The 21,280-nt window shown below is 42.8% G+C and overlaps 1 protein-coding gene across 2 annotated transcripts in view; it reads right to left on the bottom strand.

Moving 5' to 3' along the window:
- The window catches only part of LOC138600817 (actin-binding protein WASF3), a 47,061-nt gene that overhangs the window by 14,259 nt on the left and 11,522 nt on the right, over window positions 1–21,280 (bottom strand). For both annotated transcript variants that reach the window (XM_069672331.1, XM_069672332.1), the window contains exons 2-3: window positions 9,025–9,169; window positions 5,866–6,000 (exon numbers count right to left, since the gene is read on the bottom strand). In XM_069672331.1, the coding sequence (XP_069528432.1) occupies window positions 5,866–6,000; window positions 9,025–9,157 (268 nt within the window). In that variant the 5' untranslated portion in view covers window positions 9,158–9,169. The remainder of the gene's footprint in view (window positions 1–5,865; window positions 6,001–9,024; window positions 9,170–21,280) is intronic.

Genomic DNA, 21,280 nt, shown 5'->3' with positions numbered 1-21,280 from the left:
AGTCCCCATAACTAGTGTATAAAATTTACATTGGTCTTCGCAAAGCAGCTAAGTGCGAGGGAGAAATATAGTAGTTGTTTTGTGTCTTTTGTACTCATGAAATCTCTGAATGCTTTGTATGTTACGCAGCTAGTCAGAATGTGTGATAATATGATTTGTCTACACGTAACAAGAGCTCGTGTTTGAATGTGTGTGTGTGTGGGTGAGGCAGAGTAAGAGAGAAAGGGAGAGTACGCGACGGAGAAAATACTGCATGTATGTGTGTCAATCCCTTAACCCCAGGGGAGATTTAACGCCACTGTACTGCAATGCTATCCAGGATCAAGCAGATGGTTTAACACACATTATCTGACACACACACACACACACACACACACTGGTTCAGTGCACATTGGACCAGTATAATAAGGTTAAACCATGTCAGTTTGACATATGTTCCCACCCGTGATTTACTCTGCTGTCCTTACTGTATACTGTATAAACAGCAGTATTAACAATGTCAGACAGAAGCAGCGTTAACCTCTAAATGCAATGACTTATTCCTAAAAAAGACTTAAAAGAGATTGGCTGTTTGATGCATGTGTGTGAAAGTGTGTGTGTATGTGGGTGTGTGTGCCGATTCTGCAGTCAAAGCACACTCCTGTCTGCTCGCTGTTTGATCATTCCTTCCTAAGCTTCTGTCCCTGCGGCCAAATGAATAATCCACAAAACTAGCAGCTAATGCAACTTTCATTCAGACACATCTTCAAAGAGACCTCAAGCTCTTCCTCTCTCTCTTTTTTAACACACTCTACACTGGCATGTTCATCCTCTCTCTTTCTCTCTGTAACCATACGCACACCCTCCATCTCTCTATCCTCTCTCGCTCCACGTCCTCTGTCTGTCATCTCCATCTTGCACTCTGATACCGCTACATGCATACAGAGAGGTTGACTCTTGAAAACAGGATTAATGTATTGAACTGTTATATTAAGGGACTTGCAGTTGCCTGAATTCTACATTTAAAATCACCAGAATTAACAGTACATGCAGCATCAAAGGCAACATGTTCCAAAATTGCAGTTCCGTGCATGGCCACTTGAGGCTGGCTCCAAAAGTGAGTCAATCCCCATTAGGCCCCATATTAAAAGGGCACAACTTTACAGCACAATCACACGTTTACAACAAAAACCCTTCCTTTGTCTCTACCAAATTTTTTACCAAGTCATGGATAATTAAAGGCATGGCCACTTTGAGTGACAGGTGTGTGCTGCTAGCTGTCTGCCAGGTGCAGCTGTAGCTAATTTGAGACCCTGACATTTCCGTCGTGTTTGTGTCTCTTAGAGATGTTCTCATGCAAACAGTATAATTGTTTTCTGTGCCACAGGTTGTAGTAACAGACCTTGTCATGTATTATTGTCTCTATATTAGCACTTACCCGCAGGTATAAGTGCTTGCACTCAACATACTTGGCTTGTTAGCCAAGCTCTTAACTAGCAATTTTACAGCTGCTAATAGCTAATAAAGCAACCTTAGGCATCATCATATTACTTTTAAACTTAGCATTCACCAAATCATCGCACCTCTCATGCTCCACCCTCCAGTCCAAATATGGTTAAAGTTTTATTTATTTATATAGCACAGAAAAAAACCCACGGTTGACCAAAGTGCTGTACAGGCTAAAAACACAATAGCAAATATAAGTAAAATTAACAATAAAATCACAATAAATAGGAGTAAAATATAGTAAAATATAACTAAATAGTATAATATAGCAAGGATGTAAAACTTTCAAAGGTCTTCCAAACATTATATTACCGATATAATGCCGAACCAAAGGCTTCACAACAGCAGACCTCAAACCGACGGGTGATGTTACCAAGGCTACGGCCACTGATTTTTTTTTAGTCGTTGGTTTTATAAGAGTAAAAGAAGGCAATACTGTTTCTGATTGAGATGCTGCTGATTATCATTCCTTTCCCGTGAAAAAATGGTGTAAATGTGATTCTCTGGAGGGAAATGTGCACAATCTCTCTTTTGTACTGCTGCGGCTGCTGAACTTGTATTTTGCAAGTTGAAATCAATTCTCATATTGAGAGTGAGAGAGATTAAACTCAGCGAGAGAGCTGATAGTCTGGAAATACATGGATGTAAACTATCACCACATTTATTTTAAGCACATTTTGTGTAGACCTTTTACCAGTCGTACTATAAAGACATTTAATGTATCAACATTGTTGTAAGAAGGCCTTTGTATTTTACGCTTCTATTACAATCTAATATATTTAAAGGATAAAGTCTCCTTCTTCTTTTACTATCATTTTCTTTTCTGTCTCTTCTTTCTGTCATTACTTCCTCTTCTACGACGCACCTTCTTATTTCTTCCTCTTTTTTATAGTCCCTTCCTTCTTTATTTCTTCCTTTAATTTTTCCTTCCTTGCTTCCTTCTTTCCTTTCTTCCTTCCTTCTTTCTTCCTGTAACTATCTCTTTCTTCCTTTAATCGTCCTTTGCTTGCTTCCTTTCTTTCCCCTCTTCTATACTTTTTCATTTTATCTTCTCCTGTCATTTTTTTCTTGGTTAGTTCCTATCTTCCTTGCTCCTTTCCCTCCTTTTTCCTTTCCTTGCCCCAACCGTTCTTCTATTTTTTCCCCACGCCTTTCCTTTTATTGTCCCTTTCTTTCTTTCTCTTCCTTTCTTCCCTCCAACTATCTTCTTGTAGCCGTCTCCTCTTCCTTCCTTCTTTTCTTTGATAGTCCCTCCTTGTCTTCCTCCTTTAATTGTCCCTCTCTTCCTTTCTTTCTTTCTGTCATAAAGAAATCATGGTGTCAGCTGCCTGCCAGTTTGGAGAAAAGAAAAAAAGGGAATAAAGTAAAAGGACGTGGCAGGAGAGAGGGATGAGAAAGAGGGAGGACGAGAGAGAAAACTGAGAAGTAGTGACAGAGATATGAGAGGAGGAGGAAGAGTAACAGATGACAGAGTGAACGAGGGAAAGAAGAATTTTGCATGTGCGTAGGAGGATGAGGCCTGGAGATGGACAGAAGAGGAGAGAGAGGAGATGAAAGAGTGTGAGCGGGGGAGGAGGCAGGGGAGGAGGAGGAGGGGGAGAAGAGGATAAGACAGAAGAGTGCTGAGCTTTTCCTTTTCATCCCCGTCTGTGCTGCTCTATCTGAGGCTTTCTGTCTGAGCCCCGGCGTGCTGCAGAATGACGAGGCAGTATCAGCGAGGAGAGAGGGAGAGAGAGAAGAGAGAGAGAGAGAGGGGAGGAAACTATCCAAAGAGAAAAGGGGGGAAGAGATAGTTACAGAAGATTGAAAGAGAGAAAGAAAAAGAGAGTAAGATTAGGGAGAATGGGGGATAAAAAAGGAAGGAGGGATGGAGAGACAGGCTAGGAGGTTACAAAGAAAATTAGAGGGAGAGAGGGTGAAGGAAGTAGAAGAAAGGAAAGGGAAAGAGAGAAAGAGTTATAAAGAAACGCAGGATGGAGGGAGAGAGAAGATGAGGACGTTAGAGAAAGATTGGGAGAGTGGAGAGAAAGGGGAAGAAAGAGAGGAAGAATTCAGAGAATAAGACGGCAGACGGAAGAGAAAGGGAGACTATAAAGTAGAGAAAAAATAGACAAAGGAGGAGGGGATGGTTAGGAATCAGGGAGGAGGGAGGAGGGAGGAGGGAGAAGAAGAAATGAGGGAGAGGACATAAAAGAAAGGATGATAGAGCGGAAGAAAATGAGAAGAGAGGGAGGAGAATGAGGACAATCACAGAAAAAAGGAGAAAGACGGAAAAGAGTACGAGATTCGAGGTGTTTAACATCTCACATTAAAGTTCAGTTTGAGCCTCTGGGGCCACCGTAGTCAGCTCTGAAATGTTAGCGCAGACTGGATCATCACAGTGTGACTCTGTGTGTGCAGGCCTATCAATTACTGCATTAAGAGAATTGACCTTCAGCGGTAGTGAAAAGCTTAATGGTGGAGATAATGATTCTGAATTGCACTGTGGACACAACCACAACCACACACACACACACACACACACAAACACACACAACAGCCCTAAGCAATGGAGCAAGTGGAGCTTCCCCATTGTTAGTAAGAGACAACAAAGTTATGGTTTTGCCTTCCAATTGTTCATCCTTTTAATGTAAGAATCATCATCATACGTGCCTGTAAAGTCTGAAAGTTGAGAAACATGGCTTTGACTTCTCCATGGACAGAACATAACTCGAGCCAAACTTTAAATGAGCTACAATGGATGAACTGTTGCTGAAAAACAGAGCTCATTTGCAGGTAAATGTTAGCTAACTTTGCTAGCTAACTTTGCCAGGACCAAACTTAGCTAGCTTGCTGATCAGACAGGATTCGGCTGTAGAAAATTTGCCTTGCCACTGTTGATTTATGTGAGTGAAGAAACACACTATTTAATGAATCTAGACTAGTGAAGGTGGCTGTTTTTTGACATAGGTTAGCTGGTGTATGAGGGGGGTATTATGCTCATTTCAAGCTTCATATTTCACTCTGTGACACACAGTAGCTTAGCATAATTTACAATTTACATAACTTTTTCTCACACTGGTGCTCCGTGCAGGCCCTCATACAGCCTCTGCCTGAAACGGCTCTGTCCCTTTAAGAAACAACGCCCCTACAAGCCCGCTTTCTTCTGATTGGCCAGCTCTCTGACGTCACAAAGTGCAGCGTGTAGAAAAAACTGTGTGAAACCTGGCGTTCACAGCAGCCTGCAGATCTGAAACTTCACCCACGTTAAGTCCGGACATCCAACATTGTAACATTATATATGTGTCTTAAAATGTGAAACAGTATAATATCCCCTTTTTTACACAATTTTTGCCTCATTTTGCCTCAGGACAGCTGAAGAGAGTAGGGAATGACATGCAGCAAAGGGCTGAGGACAGGAGTCGAACCAGCAGCCGCTGCGTCTGCCTCTATATATGTGGCCCCTGCCCCACCTAACTGAGCTAAACCAGCCCCCCAGGAAATGTTTCCTTTATTTAAAAATGTTTTCCATCTCACAAAGTTCCCCCCCATTAAAATACAACCTGGTGTCCATGCACACAGCTGCACACACAAACATGCAGCTTGAGTTTATGTTAGCCTTCTGGAAATCTGTGCATGTGTTTATTCTTCTGTCTTTCTGTTCACTAAACACGCTCAGATGCTTTGCAAACACACAAACACGTAAATACGGAGATGGTGACGTAAGAATAAAGCAGACGGACATCAAACAAAGGGAGTAGAACAGGTTGTTCACACATGCGCACACAGGCGGAGTACGGAGCCTTTAGAATCCTGCAGGTCATTTGACGGCAAAGCACTGAGACGCACGTATCTGCAGAGTAAGTGCTCATACCAACAAAGCAGTGGTGGAATTTGACCTGTTCTTGAGTATTAATACGTCCATTCTACTGAATATTCGAAGCATAATTGTACTTTTTGCTTCATTTGTTTAACAGCATTATTTTCCCGCTACTTTTAAGACTCAGATTACTGATAAAAAATATAAAATTAACCTCTTTTAAGCTCCATCTTTGCTAGCTTCAACATAAAAGTGATGCTTGAACCTGAACGCTTTACTAGCAATAATCCAAGCTTATGTGAGGGACAATTTTGAATGCATTACTTTATTTAAAACTCTGGTATTGCTGAGTATTTGGGCTAGATAATGTATTTTTTAAGAGCCGGTCCCGGTTTTGTTTGGTGTCTGCGCCTGCGTTAGTGAAGCAATGCACAATCTTGGAAGCCAGGAAGTGATGTAATATGCTGTGAAAGGATAATTAAACACGGATGCAATCAATTAACTCAGGACAAAGCCAATAGAATTATTAATTAATAAAGAAACATAAGGTCAAACTGTCAGCACACACACAGTGTCCCTACCTTCCTCCACAGTGGAGTCGAGCTGGGTGACTTTGACGGCCAGCTGGTCCACCCTCTCCTGCAGGCTGCTCATCCTCAGGTAGAAGCTGTTGGCTTCATTAAAGAGCTCCCCGAAAATGTCCTCTGCATGGCGACCTGCGCAGAGACAAACAGATGTTATGGTTTGACAATGAAGCTAATATAGTTTATTACTCATTCATAACCACTTTTAAACAAGTAAGAGTAATAAGTCCTCCAACAGCTGTACTTTCAAAATAAAAGCCTTGCATTTGGAAATAACACCAGAAAATCGTTTATTTTTTGGCAGTTGGCCCAAAAGTTTCATGCAGCAACACAACTTATAAAAAGGTTCAAAAATAGTTGGATAAAACAGGAGATGGATGAGAGGAAAAACAGAGGGATGGAGGTCAGCCGACGCTGCTCCTCCTCTTCCTCCTCCCTCCGTCTGTCTCAGCAGGACGGCTGCCCCCTGCTGAGCACCTGTCGGACTGAATGCTTAAAACCTGCCTGCAGGAGAGAGAGAAGGCGTGTATGTCTTTGGTACTGATGCTTAAATACATTCACTGAGATGCAGAAAATTACCCCAATAAAATGCACACCTGCTGCAGAGCTTTAATATCTCTCTCTCTCTCTCAGCCCACGACGTGACAGATGGAGCAGAGGCAGAGCACTCGCTCATTCACAGCGAGCTGTCACTGAATCTAATTCAGACCCTAACTGCTAATCAGATTTCAACAGCCTCCTTTTTTCCTCCAGGTTTCCTCTGAATGATCTCTTTCTTGCAGCAACTGCAGCTGCGGACGTGTGTGCGTGAGCGACGTTTGTGACACAGGCTGAGGATGTATTGATTATGATGTATTTGCACGCCGAGCAGCAGAGAGCTGACTCATCAGATTGCGTGTTTACTGTAGGTCATGCTTTACGGCTGGGGCACGGCGAGCGTCCTGGCAACATGTTTTAACGGAGTTCATAAAAGTCCACCTTGGTTTCACCTTTTTCTAACAGCCTGTTTCAAAGTAACTCCATCAAACAGCTTCCTGGATGGTTGACTCGCTCCTCTCAGCAGCAGCAGCAGCAGCAACATGTGCAGACACAGTCGTGTTCACACTTCAGCACATCTTCAGGAAAATAGCTGTGAATGTTTTAGTCTTTGGGTGAGATTGCAGTTAGAAATGACACACCAGCATGTGATTGCTCATGACACCTAATGGGAGGTGAGATGGTGTGTGTGCTGTGGTGAGAGCTCATTGGCTTCCTGGAAAGCACACTTTTTCTATTGCTTTTTCCTTCTTTTAATCAATCAATCAATTGTTATTTATATAGCGGCAAATCATAACCAAAGTTATCTTCTCGAAGATTTTCATGTAAATAAATCTGTCGCCAAATGAGGTAACACAATGGTGATTCAGCCAGCAGTGGTTGGTCTGCCAGAGAGGGTAGGCGGAGCTAAGCAGCTGCTTTTCCGCTCTCTGCAAGTGTTGCGAGTAAACACTAATCTACTATGGCTGAACAAACAAAGAAAAGATGGATGACTACAGATACAACTTCAAAAAAAATTTGAATTAAATATCGATGCTCAGATGAAGCAAACAGTCTGAAAAGGAAAGCGACCGTCAGCCAGGAAAATCAAGAGTTACAACCGGAGCCAACCGTGGACGTCACACATGCGACACTGTCTGGATATCTGGGAAGTCTGCTTCCGCAATTACAGTTGATCGCCATAAGTGGCGCCAAAGAGAAAGAAACTGAGATTACAAATACTATTACACAAAAAGAGCAGGACTGTGTCCGAAACCGCATGCCTACTACATACTCAAACAGTATGTACTGCATACTGCCTACTAACCTGACTATTAGGATGCGGGTGGCATCATACTCAGAGCCGTCTTCTCCGTATCACGTGACTTAATCGTTTACGTACGTCCGGTCTGATCTCCGGTCCATCTCCGCCATAGTAGAAGCTGAATAGCCGCAATGCATTTTGGGGCGGTTGAGTTCAACCAGTGAGCTCCCGTCTCATACTCAAATATCCGGGCCGATCTAGTATACATCGGGTCATTTCTCACATACACAAAATTGCCTACTATGAGATGGGAACGCATGACATGCTCAATTTTACATCACGGTTAGTATGATTAGTATGATTAGTATGATTAGTATGATAGTATGCGGTTTCGGACACACCGCAGGTCTAGACTGTACTCTTTTATTTAGAGAGACCCAACATGAATCCACCGTGAGCAGTGCTTAGCAACAGTACTTAGATTTGTGTCGTCAAATCAAGTGTGCAGATAGTTATGAAGGTCAAGCATGGTGCAAAGTGGTGCAGGAACATATAAAGTTAAAAAAGCATTTCATAGGACTAAAATGTAGTCGAAGCTTTCTAGGAGATTAAAAATGGTAACATGCCATTAGGAGTACCTGCAATACATCATTTTTGCTCATCGCTGGGAAAGATACTGGCTTGTAATATCCTGTATAAAAATGCTAACAGGAGTGGGTACTTCACTTCCGATACCATAGGACTTGGTAAGTGTTCTGGTTTCAGTTTGTTGTACGTTTGTCGTCCAAATCCAATCCAAATGTATTTATAAATCAAATTTAAAAACAACAACATTGCTGTACAACCAAACATAAAAGCCATAAACAGAGCACAATAAAACACTAAGACTAATTCAAAGACAACAGGAGAATAAAATAGTAAAAGGAATCAAAAGGTAACTCTCATTCAGAGCCGAAAGCCAAGGAAACAAAGGTTTGAGCGTTTGACCAATCACATATAAGCACAATCCTTGTATGCAGTACGCACAGTGGTTTTTTGCCATCCCAGCTCCCATCAGCGGTCATCTCTGATGACAATTAACCTTTAAATAATCCCTAGAAAGAGACGTCTGCATGCAAGTGCAGCTTAGACGCCCTTTCACAACTCCAACTGTACTCTCGCTTCGCTAATCAAACTGGAAGTAATGCAACAAATGGAAAAGGAAGTCTTGGAAGGAAGAAGTTGGCAGCTGCTCCCAGTGGCTATATTGTCGTTAGATGAAAGCCAATGAGTTCTGAGACAGGACATCTATTTTGTTTTCTTTAGATTGAACTAAACCACTGTACTGAATGTAGAGAACATCAACATGAACGTTTACCATGCCACAGGATACTCACTCAGACTGCCCAGCTGTTTGATGATGGCCGCCAGGGTGCTGTTGGTAACACATTCCAGTTCACTGGTCACCCCATCCGGCAACGCCCCGCGGCAGAGGTGCCGGGGCTCGATGTTCCTCTTCACCAACGGCATGCTGGTCTACTCCTGAGGGACCAAGAGAGGAGAGAAAGAACTGTGTCAAAACTGTGTGTGAAGCTGCTCGACTTCATTCTGGTGAGTATTTTTGTTTGAAATGTTGCGTCTCATTATTTAAATTCCCCACAGGAAAGAAAAGCACATTTACAACACTGCAGCTAACAGATAAAAAAGAAGGAAAGAGCTGAGGGAAAATGGGTTGGTGCTCAGCTGTGAGTCCTGATGGTCATGGAGGTGTCATGTCCGCCGTGGGGCGCAGTCGCTCATCACGCTGCTTAATGTCAGCGCGGCCGGGATGAGCCAAGAGCCAAATGAGCCGGAAAGAAGTTTCTAAATGGTGCTAACGAGCCGAAACTGTCGCCAGAGAAACCACGAGGGACAGAGAGAGGGGGAGAGAGTGAAGGGTTCGAAGATGAGAGGGTGAAAGAGTGGAAGAGAGCAGCTGACAGACAGAGCGAGAGAAGGAAAGAAAGAGTGTGTCAGTGAGTGAGTGGTGAGGTCGCAGGGGAAGTGCCACATATAGATCCAGGATGTCACAGCCAGGCGGCGTTGTGCTGGGTGAATGAAAAACCTCAGTTATCAGAAAATGGAACAAAACGCAAAAGATGGTTTTATTTCAAAATAAAGGAGAAGGCAATTTCGTCTAACTTGGGTCACCGAAATCAGTGAGAATGTACACAAAGCTCTGCTGCCCCTTTCAGCTCACTGTTTTGGTTTTATGATACCAATTTTAAGTTGTATTTTTTGACTAAAATGTGCATCTTTAAGGCCGAAGTGTTACGTTTCAGTCTGCTCAGATGTTATGTTTTATCTTCACATATGCAGTCTGAGCTTGAAAAGTGCATCTTATTGGTTGAAATGTGAACATTTTTTATGGAAGTGCGCAACTTTTGTATTTAACCGTGCATGTTTTAATTTGGAGTGTGTGATTTTTGTGTAAAGAGTGCAATGTTTTTGGTTTAAGTGTGCACATTGTTGGTTGAATTCTGTGGCTTTGTGGTTGATTTGTGCAACTTGGTGAAGATAAGTGCGTTACTTTTGATAGGAAATCTGCATTTTGGGGTGTGATGTGCACTGCTGGATTAAAACTTTTGGGTTGAACTGCATTTTTTAAGTTGACGTGTGCAACTTCTTGTTTGCTTTATTTAAAGGTTGTATTTTTGGGCTAACGTGCAATATTAGGGCTGAAGTGTGACGTTTCAGTCTGCTAAAATGTTCAGTTCTAGAGTTCAAATATGTAATAGAAAAGTGCACCTGATTGGTTGAAATGTGAAACTTTTGTATTGTATTGACTTTTGTGTTTACCTGTGCTTGTTTTAATTTGGAGTGTGGCAGGGTCAGCCCTAGACATGGGTCTTTATGTGACTGACTGAGTGACGGTACTTTCAGAGCCCTAGAGAGAGAGAGTTGAGACAACGCAATGGCGGATCATGGAGCATAATGGACCCCCACTGACGCAACTCTCTGTCTACAAGGCTCTGGATACTTTGTTCGTGGAGTAGGCGGGGCTGCACGCCCGCTGTCCTCACCTACGTCCGCAGTGTGCACCTGCTTTCAAAGACGTTGTCATCGGCCTCATAAGGACCATCCGTGTAACACATTGCCCACATAAGCGCACATTGACCGGATACTTTTGGGGAGGTAAGTTAATTTTTTGTTTGAACTATTTACATTTTTATTTTAAGGTTGTATTTTTTGGCTAAAATGTGCAACTTTAAGGCTGAAGTGTTTTAGCTTCAAATTCGCAGTCTTAGCTTAAAATTTGCATCTTATTGATCGAAATATGTGCAACCTTTGTGTTAAACTGTGCATTTCATAAATTGAAGTGTGCAATTTTGAGGTTTGAGGAACTTTTCAATCCCAAGATACGATCCTTAGGTGAATTGATTTTAGTTTTAAATGTGAGTGTTGGAGTTGGGGAAAATCTGACAGTTATTTCATAAGAATCTTAACTTGGGAAAAGCTGCAGGTAATATAACTTGTGTAAGTGTCACATAACTAACCAGGAACATGAAATAAACGCAGATTAAACATGAACTTTTCTCGTACGTTTACCGTGCTCCTTGAAGCAGATTATCGTGACCGACAGAGAGAGAGAGAGAGAACGTGAGAACGAGAAGTAAAAGTGAGCGAGAGTTACCGACACGTGAGGAGAGACTGCCTCGGCTCCTCTCTATGTGGGACACGCTTGTTATTTTTGGGCCGTGACGTTGTGTGCGAGTGTGTAAGAGAGTTACGTGCAAAAAGAGTGTGTCTGTTTGCCTCAGAATCAAAGTATGAGCTACTTCTTGGTGTGTGTGTTGTCGCTGTGCGCACGTGAAAGAGTGTGTAGACTGTGGGAGGTGTGTGTGTGTGTGTGTGTGTGTGTGGTATCAGGTCAGTGCTCTGGAAACGTGCCATTCTCACACTCTCTCACGCTTCTAATATAATCATCGGCACAGTTTAAATTTCCGGGATGAGAGGAATGAAAAGAGGTAAACAAAAACACCGAATCTATTGCCAAAGTGGGTGTTAGCGTGCTAGCATGCTAATAACCATCTGGGGCATCAATCCTGAACTGATTTACACATTTAAAATGTGTGTGTGGTCACGAGCGCCGCGATTTGTTTGTTCACACTGAACCCGGCACGCCAACTTTAATAAAAAGTGACTCGCTCGTCCTCCTTACGTCTCTCTCTCTCGCTCTCCTTTCCGGCTCCTTCTCCCTCTAATAGCTTCTGACGTCCAATTACAAGAACCACCTCGGATTGTGTCTTAAGAGTGTTCCCCCTCAGTGTGTGTGTGAGCCAGCATAAACCCCCCTCCTCCAGCTGTTGTAAATAATCTAACACCACGCCTCTTTAATAAAACATACACGCTCGTCCTCGTGCGCCATCGCCGCCTCGATAGCTGCTCTTCATCGCTTATTTGTCTCGTCTGTCAGGCCCCCTCCCTTCCCCCGCGCTCGTCCTTTATTTCTCCCACTTTCCTCCGATCTCTCCATCTCCTCCTGGTTTCATTAATAAATAAGCACCGGTGAATATCTCTTCCCTCTACTCCCTAGTGTCTGACACCGGGTGGGTTTCCCCCGTCTCCGTGTTCATCTGAAGGTGTGTGTGTGTGTGTGAGGGAGGTGTGTGGACTACATGTCGAGGACACTTAGCCTGCTTTTTGACCCAGGGGCACTTACTCTCCTTACACAAGCCCTTTCAGGTCAGCTGCAGGGCAAAGCGGCATGGGCCTGGTGTGCTACACTGATGAAAACAGAGACAAAGGAAACAAAGGAAGAGACTGGTCATGATTTATCCAAGACCAGAGAGGATAATATCATTACAGACGCTCCCTTTGCAAGGTGAACTGGCTGAGACATCCTGTATGAAAGTTTTACCCTGATAAATGTCAGCTGGCGGAGATTAGGGCGGCGCAATAAATCGCAACTTCAACGTTATTGCGATATGAGCATTTGCAACACGTCGGAAAAGTCTGATTTTATTGCACTCAATAATGTTTGATGTAAACAAACCTTGATCTCTCATCAGGCCAGTGATTCTCAAACTGTGGGGCGCATGGCAGCGGCATGACAGGGGGGGCGTGTCAGCGCTCCTGTCGTTTGGAAAATGTAGCAGGCGGAACTATGTTTTGACGTCGGACAACCCGGACTCACTTTCAGGTGGCGCAGTACACAAACGCGTTGCCCTGGTGATTTCCATGCCAGATTTCACATTCAGACACACACAGAGAAAAAGAGTAGCATTGCCAATGGACAAATATATTACAGGGGGCGAGAACAAAAACAGCTGATACCAACAAGACGACGTCGGCCGATGTTAATGCTGACCAACCGCCAAAATCCAAGAAGTCAAGAACATATGACGACGCTTTTCTTGCTCTTGGATTAACAGCGAATAGGGTCGAAGATGAAGAGAGACCTGTCTGTGTTTTATGTCTGAAACGTCTGGCAGCTAAAAATCTGTTTGTTGTTGTTCTGAAAAAGTTATTGCACATTTTATTATATTTCTGTATGAAAAAGTCTGATGGAGCAAATGAAATAGTTTTTGTTGCACAGCAAATTACTCAGAAACTTCATCCATTTGTGACTATTTTGTTGGGGCGGGGGGGCCTGGAAATGTTTCTTTCTCCAAAGGGGGGCATGACAGAAAAAGTTTGAGAACCACTGACTTAGGCATAAATCGTACCTATTGGATACAGCCCTGGGTATAATGATGGGATCAGATGAAGCCCAAGCTAATTTAGCTACACCAGATTAATTGGTGTCAATTTAACGGTGAGACATAAAAGAACAGCTTATTGGATTTAAGTTGGATTCAGGAAGGACATGTTGCATGAAGAACAGCAGATAGACAGAAACTAAGAGTTATCGCAATATTGAACAGCGTGATCTCACTTCGCAGAACGTCCAGGCCAACGAGAGAAAGATTTCTTTCCTGGTGTCCTGGAGACAGAAACACTCCAACAAACTCACACATGCACAGTTTTAATCATCTGTGCTCTTGTTATGGAATAATTTATCACCTTCAAGCCCTCTGCCTTCACACACACACACACACACACACACACACACACACACACACACACACACACACACACACACACACACACACACACACACACACACACGCTCACATTGGATGATTTGGATTTAATATTCATTTTAAAACTGGACTAAGATTTGTGGCGTACTTTGGGGTTTAACGTGTGAAACTGAATGTTCTGTAAATCCCTGAGACGTACTTTACAGCAGTAGTTCTTAACTGGTGGGTCGGGACCCAAAAGCGGGCCGCGGAGCTGTTTTCAGAGGGTCGAGGAAGTGTGCTGGAAAAACAAAAAGTTGTGGCAGAAAGTCTATTCTGCGCTTTTATTTTGAAGGACATGGGTTTCCTATGACATGCATGCGGTACAAGTTTATTCCCACTGTTCTGTTTTAGTTTATTTCTAATTGAATGAATTGTAGCGGGAATATGTTGTTATGCAAACTGCACAGATTTCAATTAAATAAATTAGAGTGGTTAAAAAATTTGGGTCGCAATTGGTCACTACGGAGGTGGTGGCAGGTCCTAAGGCGAGACCAGCTGAGACACATGGCTTTACAGGATACTAAAATGTAGTTGATGCTGCGAAAGCTCATTAACTTCACAGTTCTGGAGAGCGCTGAAAATCTCACCTACGGTTGGGCGATATTATCGGGCGGATATGGGCCTATTACAGATACATATTGGTGTCTGCGCAAAAAAGGATTTCCAGAATAAAACCCATTTTTTAAAGAACATATAACGCAGAAAACAAAGCTTGGGTGATTTACAAATGGCGTCATGATGTAGTTCGTCCATCAGAGTGCCTGACTGATTGACTGCCATGTTGGTACCTTTGAATTTTTCCTGTTAAAATCAGCATTAAAATCTGTCTTAAAAATTGTCTGGTTTTATCTCCTCCATGACGCCTCCGAGGAGCCGGACAGCAGCAACTGTTCCATGATGCATATTGTAGAGAACATTTTTAGTGTTTCTGTGGGTGCTTATCAGGCAGCTGACGCGCAGAATCAGTTATCTTCAACTGTGAGACATACTACAAGCTTCACATATATGGTGTTTTATAAGCTGTACTGTACTGTCCTGGTCCGACCCCAGACTTCAGTTATAATGAATAAAGAGGGCGTTTAAAGAAAGTTTCGGAAAAGATGTTGAAGAGCAATTACGGCCTTAACTTCAAGACTTTTCCGGACCAGAAGACACCGAGAGGAACATGCCAGGCAGGAGAAAGTGGAGGAGCCAGAAGTGTGTCGAGGAGCCATGGGAACTCGCTAAGGAATCCGCTCCGCTGCCCAAAAGTGGAACTCGTCGCTACTTCCAAAAATAGTATGAAAGAGAAGATGGAGAGAAGAGGACAGACAGAGGGAGAGATGGAGGAGGAGGACGGACATCCCTGTGAAAACCAGAAACTTTAAATTTTAAGTAGGTCTGCAGAGGATGTATTGCAGTCTGACACCTCCGCTTATGCAACACAGGGGAGTTTAAGGCGCAGCGGCAGAAACAGAGAATCTCTTCGAGGAGTTCAGGAAGTCAAACTCTGAAAGAACACTGCAGATCAAAGATTCACGACGAGGAGAGATAGTTTAAGAACTGCAGAGAAAAGCTATCAGCCGCATGAATGACTCCTTCGGAGTTAGCTGCTAATTGCTAGCATCTTTAAAGACAAGGAGGTTGAGGCTTTAATGATGCACATTTTGCAGCCTCTGAGTTTGTCGCACCTTCATAACTTCATGTTACTTCTCTATAAGCCCTAATGGTCCAAACTGAATGACTTCCACAACAAGTTCTCTCTTAAAATGATTGTTTTACCAAATGGAAAATGTCACGTTCTCCATGATAGATGGACAAAAAGATTGACATCCCTTTTATGTTTGCCAATTAGAATTTAAGCTACAGGTATGAGATGGTTAGCTTTGCTTAGCAACAAGGCTCCAGGAGGTCACGCCCCCGGCCAAGAAAAACAACAGGAATGGGGCATTTCCTTATTTTGGACAGAGCAAAAGCTAGACACTAACTCGGCCAAGAGCTACTTGCATTACGTCACTGGGTAAATATGAAATGTCAAAGATTTCCAATAGACAGGACACAACAGTTGAAAGAGCGATCCAACCTTCCAACCATGAGGAATCTTTAACACTCGCTGCAGGTAGGTCACACGATGACATGACTAATGTGATGTCTGGGAAACCATCCAAAGTTCACACGCTCTGTCACCACCTCCCTCCTCTTCCTCTCTCCGTCCCATCCTCTGCTTGTTTTCATGGCTGTGGCTTTGACTACATTTGTAATAAGGTATCCTGTTTGTGATGAGGTGCTGGTCTGATTGCACCCAAACATCTCTGCAGGGGGGGCCGCATGCTCATAGACTTTGTCTGGTCGTAAACAGACGGATCAAACAGAGAGAGACCGTATTAATTACTGTCCTTACCCAAACTGATCTTCCTGCAGGCGGTCTGGCGAGCATCAGCTAATGCTATTACTGCTCCGTCTGCTCGGACATACAGCCTTAAGTACACACACACCTCTCCTACTGTGCTACAACCGGCGAAGCATGCCTCAGTCTGCTCTGAAAGGTTAGCCACCCTCGCCCCTCCCCCGCTGCTCCATAGGACGGCCCCGTATAATCACAGCTAATTATCCTTCTACAGTAACTAATGGGAATGACAGGCACTGATTCTTTATGATGATATAATTAGATGATACTCAGCATGAGGGACAGTGTCATGCTCCAGCTAGCGGCTTCTGAAATCTGCATATAAGAGCTATTGTGAGATGATACACGCAGTCATGTATTTTCCAACGGTTTGGAGTATGTTAAAGTAGAAGAGCCAACGCTAAACCTACATTTAGGAACTCGCGGTGATGAAGGCAGACTGTTCAGTGGCCTCACATTGCCTGTGTCTGAGCCGTAGAGTTGCACTTGAACACACCGAACAAGAGGGCTAACTCGCTCGTACATTTGGCGTCCATGTAGGATGGAAAAAATCTCTGTCCCAGCATGCGGCCGAAGCCTCTGTCAAAGGAAAACTGAATTAAATTTGGGTCAAGCCTCAAAACCACTAGATCCTACATTACCCATAATGCACGTGGAAAATGTTTTTAATTAGACACCATTTAGCTTATAAATGCCGACCTCTTTCCAACTCACACCATGTCTCTAACACACAGGCTTTCTATTGAAACATTTTAGTCCCAAGCCTGGGCTGAGACGGCCTCGATGACATCACTATGACATCATAAGGTTTTTTTTTTTTTTCAAACTTCGGAAAGCTTTTCCAGAGCAACACACATCATTATACAAGTAAAAGCTCAGTTGTATTTATGGTTATAAGTCAACACTACTTTACGTGTTTGGTGCAAAAATGGTGCAGTGCCCCTTTAAAATTTTTTTATATTTTCTATTTTTCCAAATTTTCTATAAATGTTGGTCAGCCAAAATGTCAGGCAACTAAAAAAAGGAATTGTGTGCTTCAAGTTAAAACATCGAAGCTGTTGCTGAAACAGACGATGACTTATGTCGCATTGTCATGACATGACGTTGCTCTTGGATCTAGGGCAACGTTCTTTGCTTCTGGCGGACAAGCCCCACTGATTACTGTATAAAAACTAGGGATAGACCGATTATCGGCCGGGCCCATCGGTGCCGATATTCGGCATTTTGACGCATATCGGCCTTTTTTTTTTTTTTTTTATCCGACGGCCGATAACAGATAAATTTAAAACTGGGTTATTTTGGCTCTGATGCATATGCTTAAAGGCATTTAAACAAAGTTAAGTGTTGGAGTTTGTATTATTCAAAATTTTGACGCCAATATTTTCACTTTTACTGCAAATGAATATCGGCTTCAAATATCGGTTATCGGCCTCCTTGACTACTAATAATCGGTATCGGTATCGGCCCTGAAAAAACCATATCGGTCTATCTCTAATAAAAACAATACTTTTTTTAACTTTATTAACTGATTGTGGTGTGACAAAAAAATCCATCTCCGCTACGGCTATCCACGGAGCAAAATTGGAAGTAACACTGGCTGGATTGGGGCTTTCATTGACCAAAAAAAATTAGCCTTACAAATATTGCAAGCCAAAACAACAAAGGTATTGAAAATCCAGAACTAATAACGGGTATCTGCATATAAAGAACAGTAAGGAACATAAAAAATAACACTCCCACAAAATGTTACAAACATAATGACAGAATTTTTGGTAACTAGTTTTAACTATCATCACTGCTTCTCCCAAAGAGGTCATATCGCACAGTTTGAACTCCATGTAATATGACAGCATGTATTGTCAGTCCAGGCCTGACTGACGGTCGGTGAGCACACAGCTATGAAAACAGCAGCGTGAGCCAACACAGTGAAACAGAGATAATGTTTTATTCTGAGTCAGGATTACTCTGGTTTCACTCTGCAGGCCCGGGAAGCTCTGCGCTTGGTCCTACGCCAGATGTCAGCGAACAAAGGCATCAGCGAATGAGCAGCAGAACAAAGAAGTATAAAAAAAAATTAAAAAACAAGCTATCAGATGTTTGAAAAAAACATTTTAAACAAAGCATGTTTTGTTTGATGTCAACAAAACGGCTAAAAACTTGTTTTGTTTGATGTTTAAAACCAGACCGAAGAAGATCATTTAGATTTTAACCGCTTCGACTTCAGTCGCAGCTTCATCTTCACCCCAACCCCCCACACTCTCGCTTCCTTCTGGCCTCCTTTCCTCCATCCTAAACTTGCCGTCTCCCTCATGCCCTCCGCGCCCCGCCCGCCCGCCTTCCTCCAGCTCCTCTCTCTTTGAAGTCTGTATTTGTTGATGCTCTTGGGTGAAGAGCCATTGTACAAAATGATCACAATTACGATGGCACTCCCCCCCCACTTTTGCGCTAATCCTCCCTAAAAACAAATTATGCAAAAACGGAGGAGAGGAGACGAGACATTTTTACACTCGCTTCCTTTCAAATTTTGAGGGGGGGAAAGCAGCTCTGTGGTGATTTCTTTGGAAGCAATTTCATTTGTAGGGAGTTTAAATTTCAGCAATGAAGTTCTGCAACGGTTATGAAACAGCCCTTTCAATAAACGCTGAATAAAACATGAGAAACGAGCCAAAGCCACACAGTCACTGTCCTGATACTCAAATGGTTTTTCCAATTCATTAGTGGTATTTGTTTTCTCTACATGTTGTATCACATGGGTGGATTTACCACAAAATACAGAGAGCTAAGGCTAAGGCCAGTGCTACACTCAACAATGTTAATCCCTCTGTGCGTAACATCCTGAGAGGTGTCACTCCCCATAATATAGATATAAAACGTCTTGTTCTTTACTCTCCATCTGTTTTTTTCCACCTCATTAAATATGTATTATATCTATGTGTAAACTTTATTAAACTGCCAACCATTTTTATTGGGCCATTTGTAACAGTTAAATGAGCTAGAGGGTGAAAAATCAGTAGGCAATCCATCAATGAGCATTTCCCATCTGGATATTTAAATGTTAATGTAATGCAGTGGCACAAAGGGATCATTAAAAAAACATTCCTTCGTGGTGCATTCAAGGACAGTCTGACATCTGAACTGAAATGCTGCGGAGGGGGGAAAAAATACTAAATCTAAATTAAATTGGATTGCTGTGGTGGAAGTCGGATAGAGTCTGAAGCTAACCAAGAAGCTAACGTGGAAAGTTGATGATGTATTGTTAAAATCTGGGATCAATTGTTACCTGCTTTAGTGTATTTTTTTTTTACCAGAAAGGTGCAACTCACTGACACAAAAAAAAAGCTAATGTCTTCAGTAACAAAGGGCGAGTTGGAAGTATCATTAGCTGCTAACATTAGCATTACCTGACTGCACAGCTCCTCTTGCGGGTAAATTCATATCAACACTAGCTTTTTGTTGCGCTGCTGTGAAGATATCAGTGGATGCTTTTAAGACTACAAATGTTTTGTAAAGAGTTTAAACAACGTTAAACACAGTAGTGCAACAATTCTTATTGTTTGGGAATATTATAGACGACCAATCTCGGATCCCACAGCGATAAACGACTTCCAGTCAAGACTTCCTTTTCCGCGTGTGGCATTGTTTACAGAAAAAAACCCAACTTTAATTAACCTTTAATCTTACCTTCGCTGAAATTTCAACATCATGACGCATATTTGTCAAAAGTTAAAAAAGGAGCTTTGTCAGGTCTGTGCCCAAGAGGAGAAGAAAACTACTTTAAAATGCCCGTTCGATCATTTCTGATGAGGAAGCGGGAAATCTGAATGCTCAACAGCTTTCGTGCAACAGCGTCAGGGAATTTGTCTGAAGTTGAATTTTAGATCTAAACCAAGCGGCAACCCCCGGTGTTGAAAAATGAAGCCAATGCGGAAGTGCAAAAAACTGCAGTTCCTCGAGTGGCCACTTGAGGCTGGCTCCAGAAAACAAGAAATAACATTACAGCAGGTGGGAAAATGTCAATTTATACAGTAGAAACATTAAACATTAAATCATTTAATCGTCGGCCAGTAAATAGGAGTCAGGAGTTGCTGACTTTTCCCCGGAGAGATTACAGCGGACTGCAGTGTTGAGCAGAGCGGTTATTTTACGTTTCCCGTTACATGTCGGCTCGCCGCTCTCTCACTGGGTGAGCGAGCAGCGAGTCCGCTACTTCTTTAGTCTGTTAACTAAACACCGACAGAATCTCCTCCTGACAAAGTCAAACTAGCTCATTCGTTATTTATACAGTCTATGGATAATAACCGCTAGCTGCACTGAGGAGCACGTAGCCTAGCTTCATAGCCGTAGCTGGCTGATTCATGCGGCCCGCCCATAGTCCTCAGCCATAGGCTGTAGCTCGGTCGCGCTCCGCCTCTTTGCCTGCCTGCCTCTGGATTAGCCAGCTCTGGCATTTCCAATATGGCGACCCCCAGCGCCGGCGCAATTCCGGCTTCAAAACACTTCTACAGAAACCAGTGGGTGACGTCAATGAGACTACGTCCATTATTTATACAGTCTATGTCTAGGACAGATTGTTAGCTGTTAGCATGTAGATGTCTGTTTATAGAGATTAATAAGAAGCTAAATCGTCATCAGATGACGCTGATGGGAGCTGGGCAGGGGGTCATTACGGTGCATTACGTTCCGACTGCTTTGGCTCTCCACACGGACTGTTTTTGTCCTGCATGCGCCGCAGTCGCATACGTGCCGATACGTGATTGGTCAATATTACTTGGACTACAAGCGTACTACAAACGGAAACAAGAACACTTTCCTTCCTGGAAATCCACATTCCTGCCTACAGATTCTACATTTCCATGTAGAGATTATAAATGACGTAAAGCACGTACGCCAAGCTAGCCGGACAGACGCTCAAAGCTAGCTATAAGCAAAGAAGTGAAGAAAAAGAGTGTTGTTGGATCGCTTTAAATATATGGCCGGCACAGTTGTTTTAGCTGAATGAGCTTATTCTCATTCCATATTTAAAGACACTTTTCTTCACCATTAAACCCTGTTGACTTTTTGTATTTCAGTTAAAGGGCTAATACGTGCTGAAAAGTCCTTTGGTTTTACTTTCATTAATGAACTTGTTAAAGTTATTTAAAGTTATTGAATGTCTGCACA

The sequence above is a fragment of the Semicossyphus pulcher genome, unplaced genomic scaffold (genome assembly GCF_022749685.1).
Source record: "Semicossyphus pulcher isolate SPU_LCO1_2020_fin unplaced genomic scaffold, fSemPul1.0.p SCAF_21, whole genome shotgun sequence".
Taxonomy (NCBI): Eukaryota; Metazoa; Chordata; class Actinopteri; order Labriformes; family Labridae; genus Semicossyphus; species Semicossyphus pulcher.
This window is presented reverse-complemented; position numbering and strand designations above follow the sequence as displayed.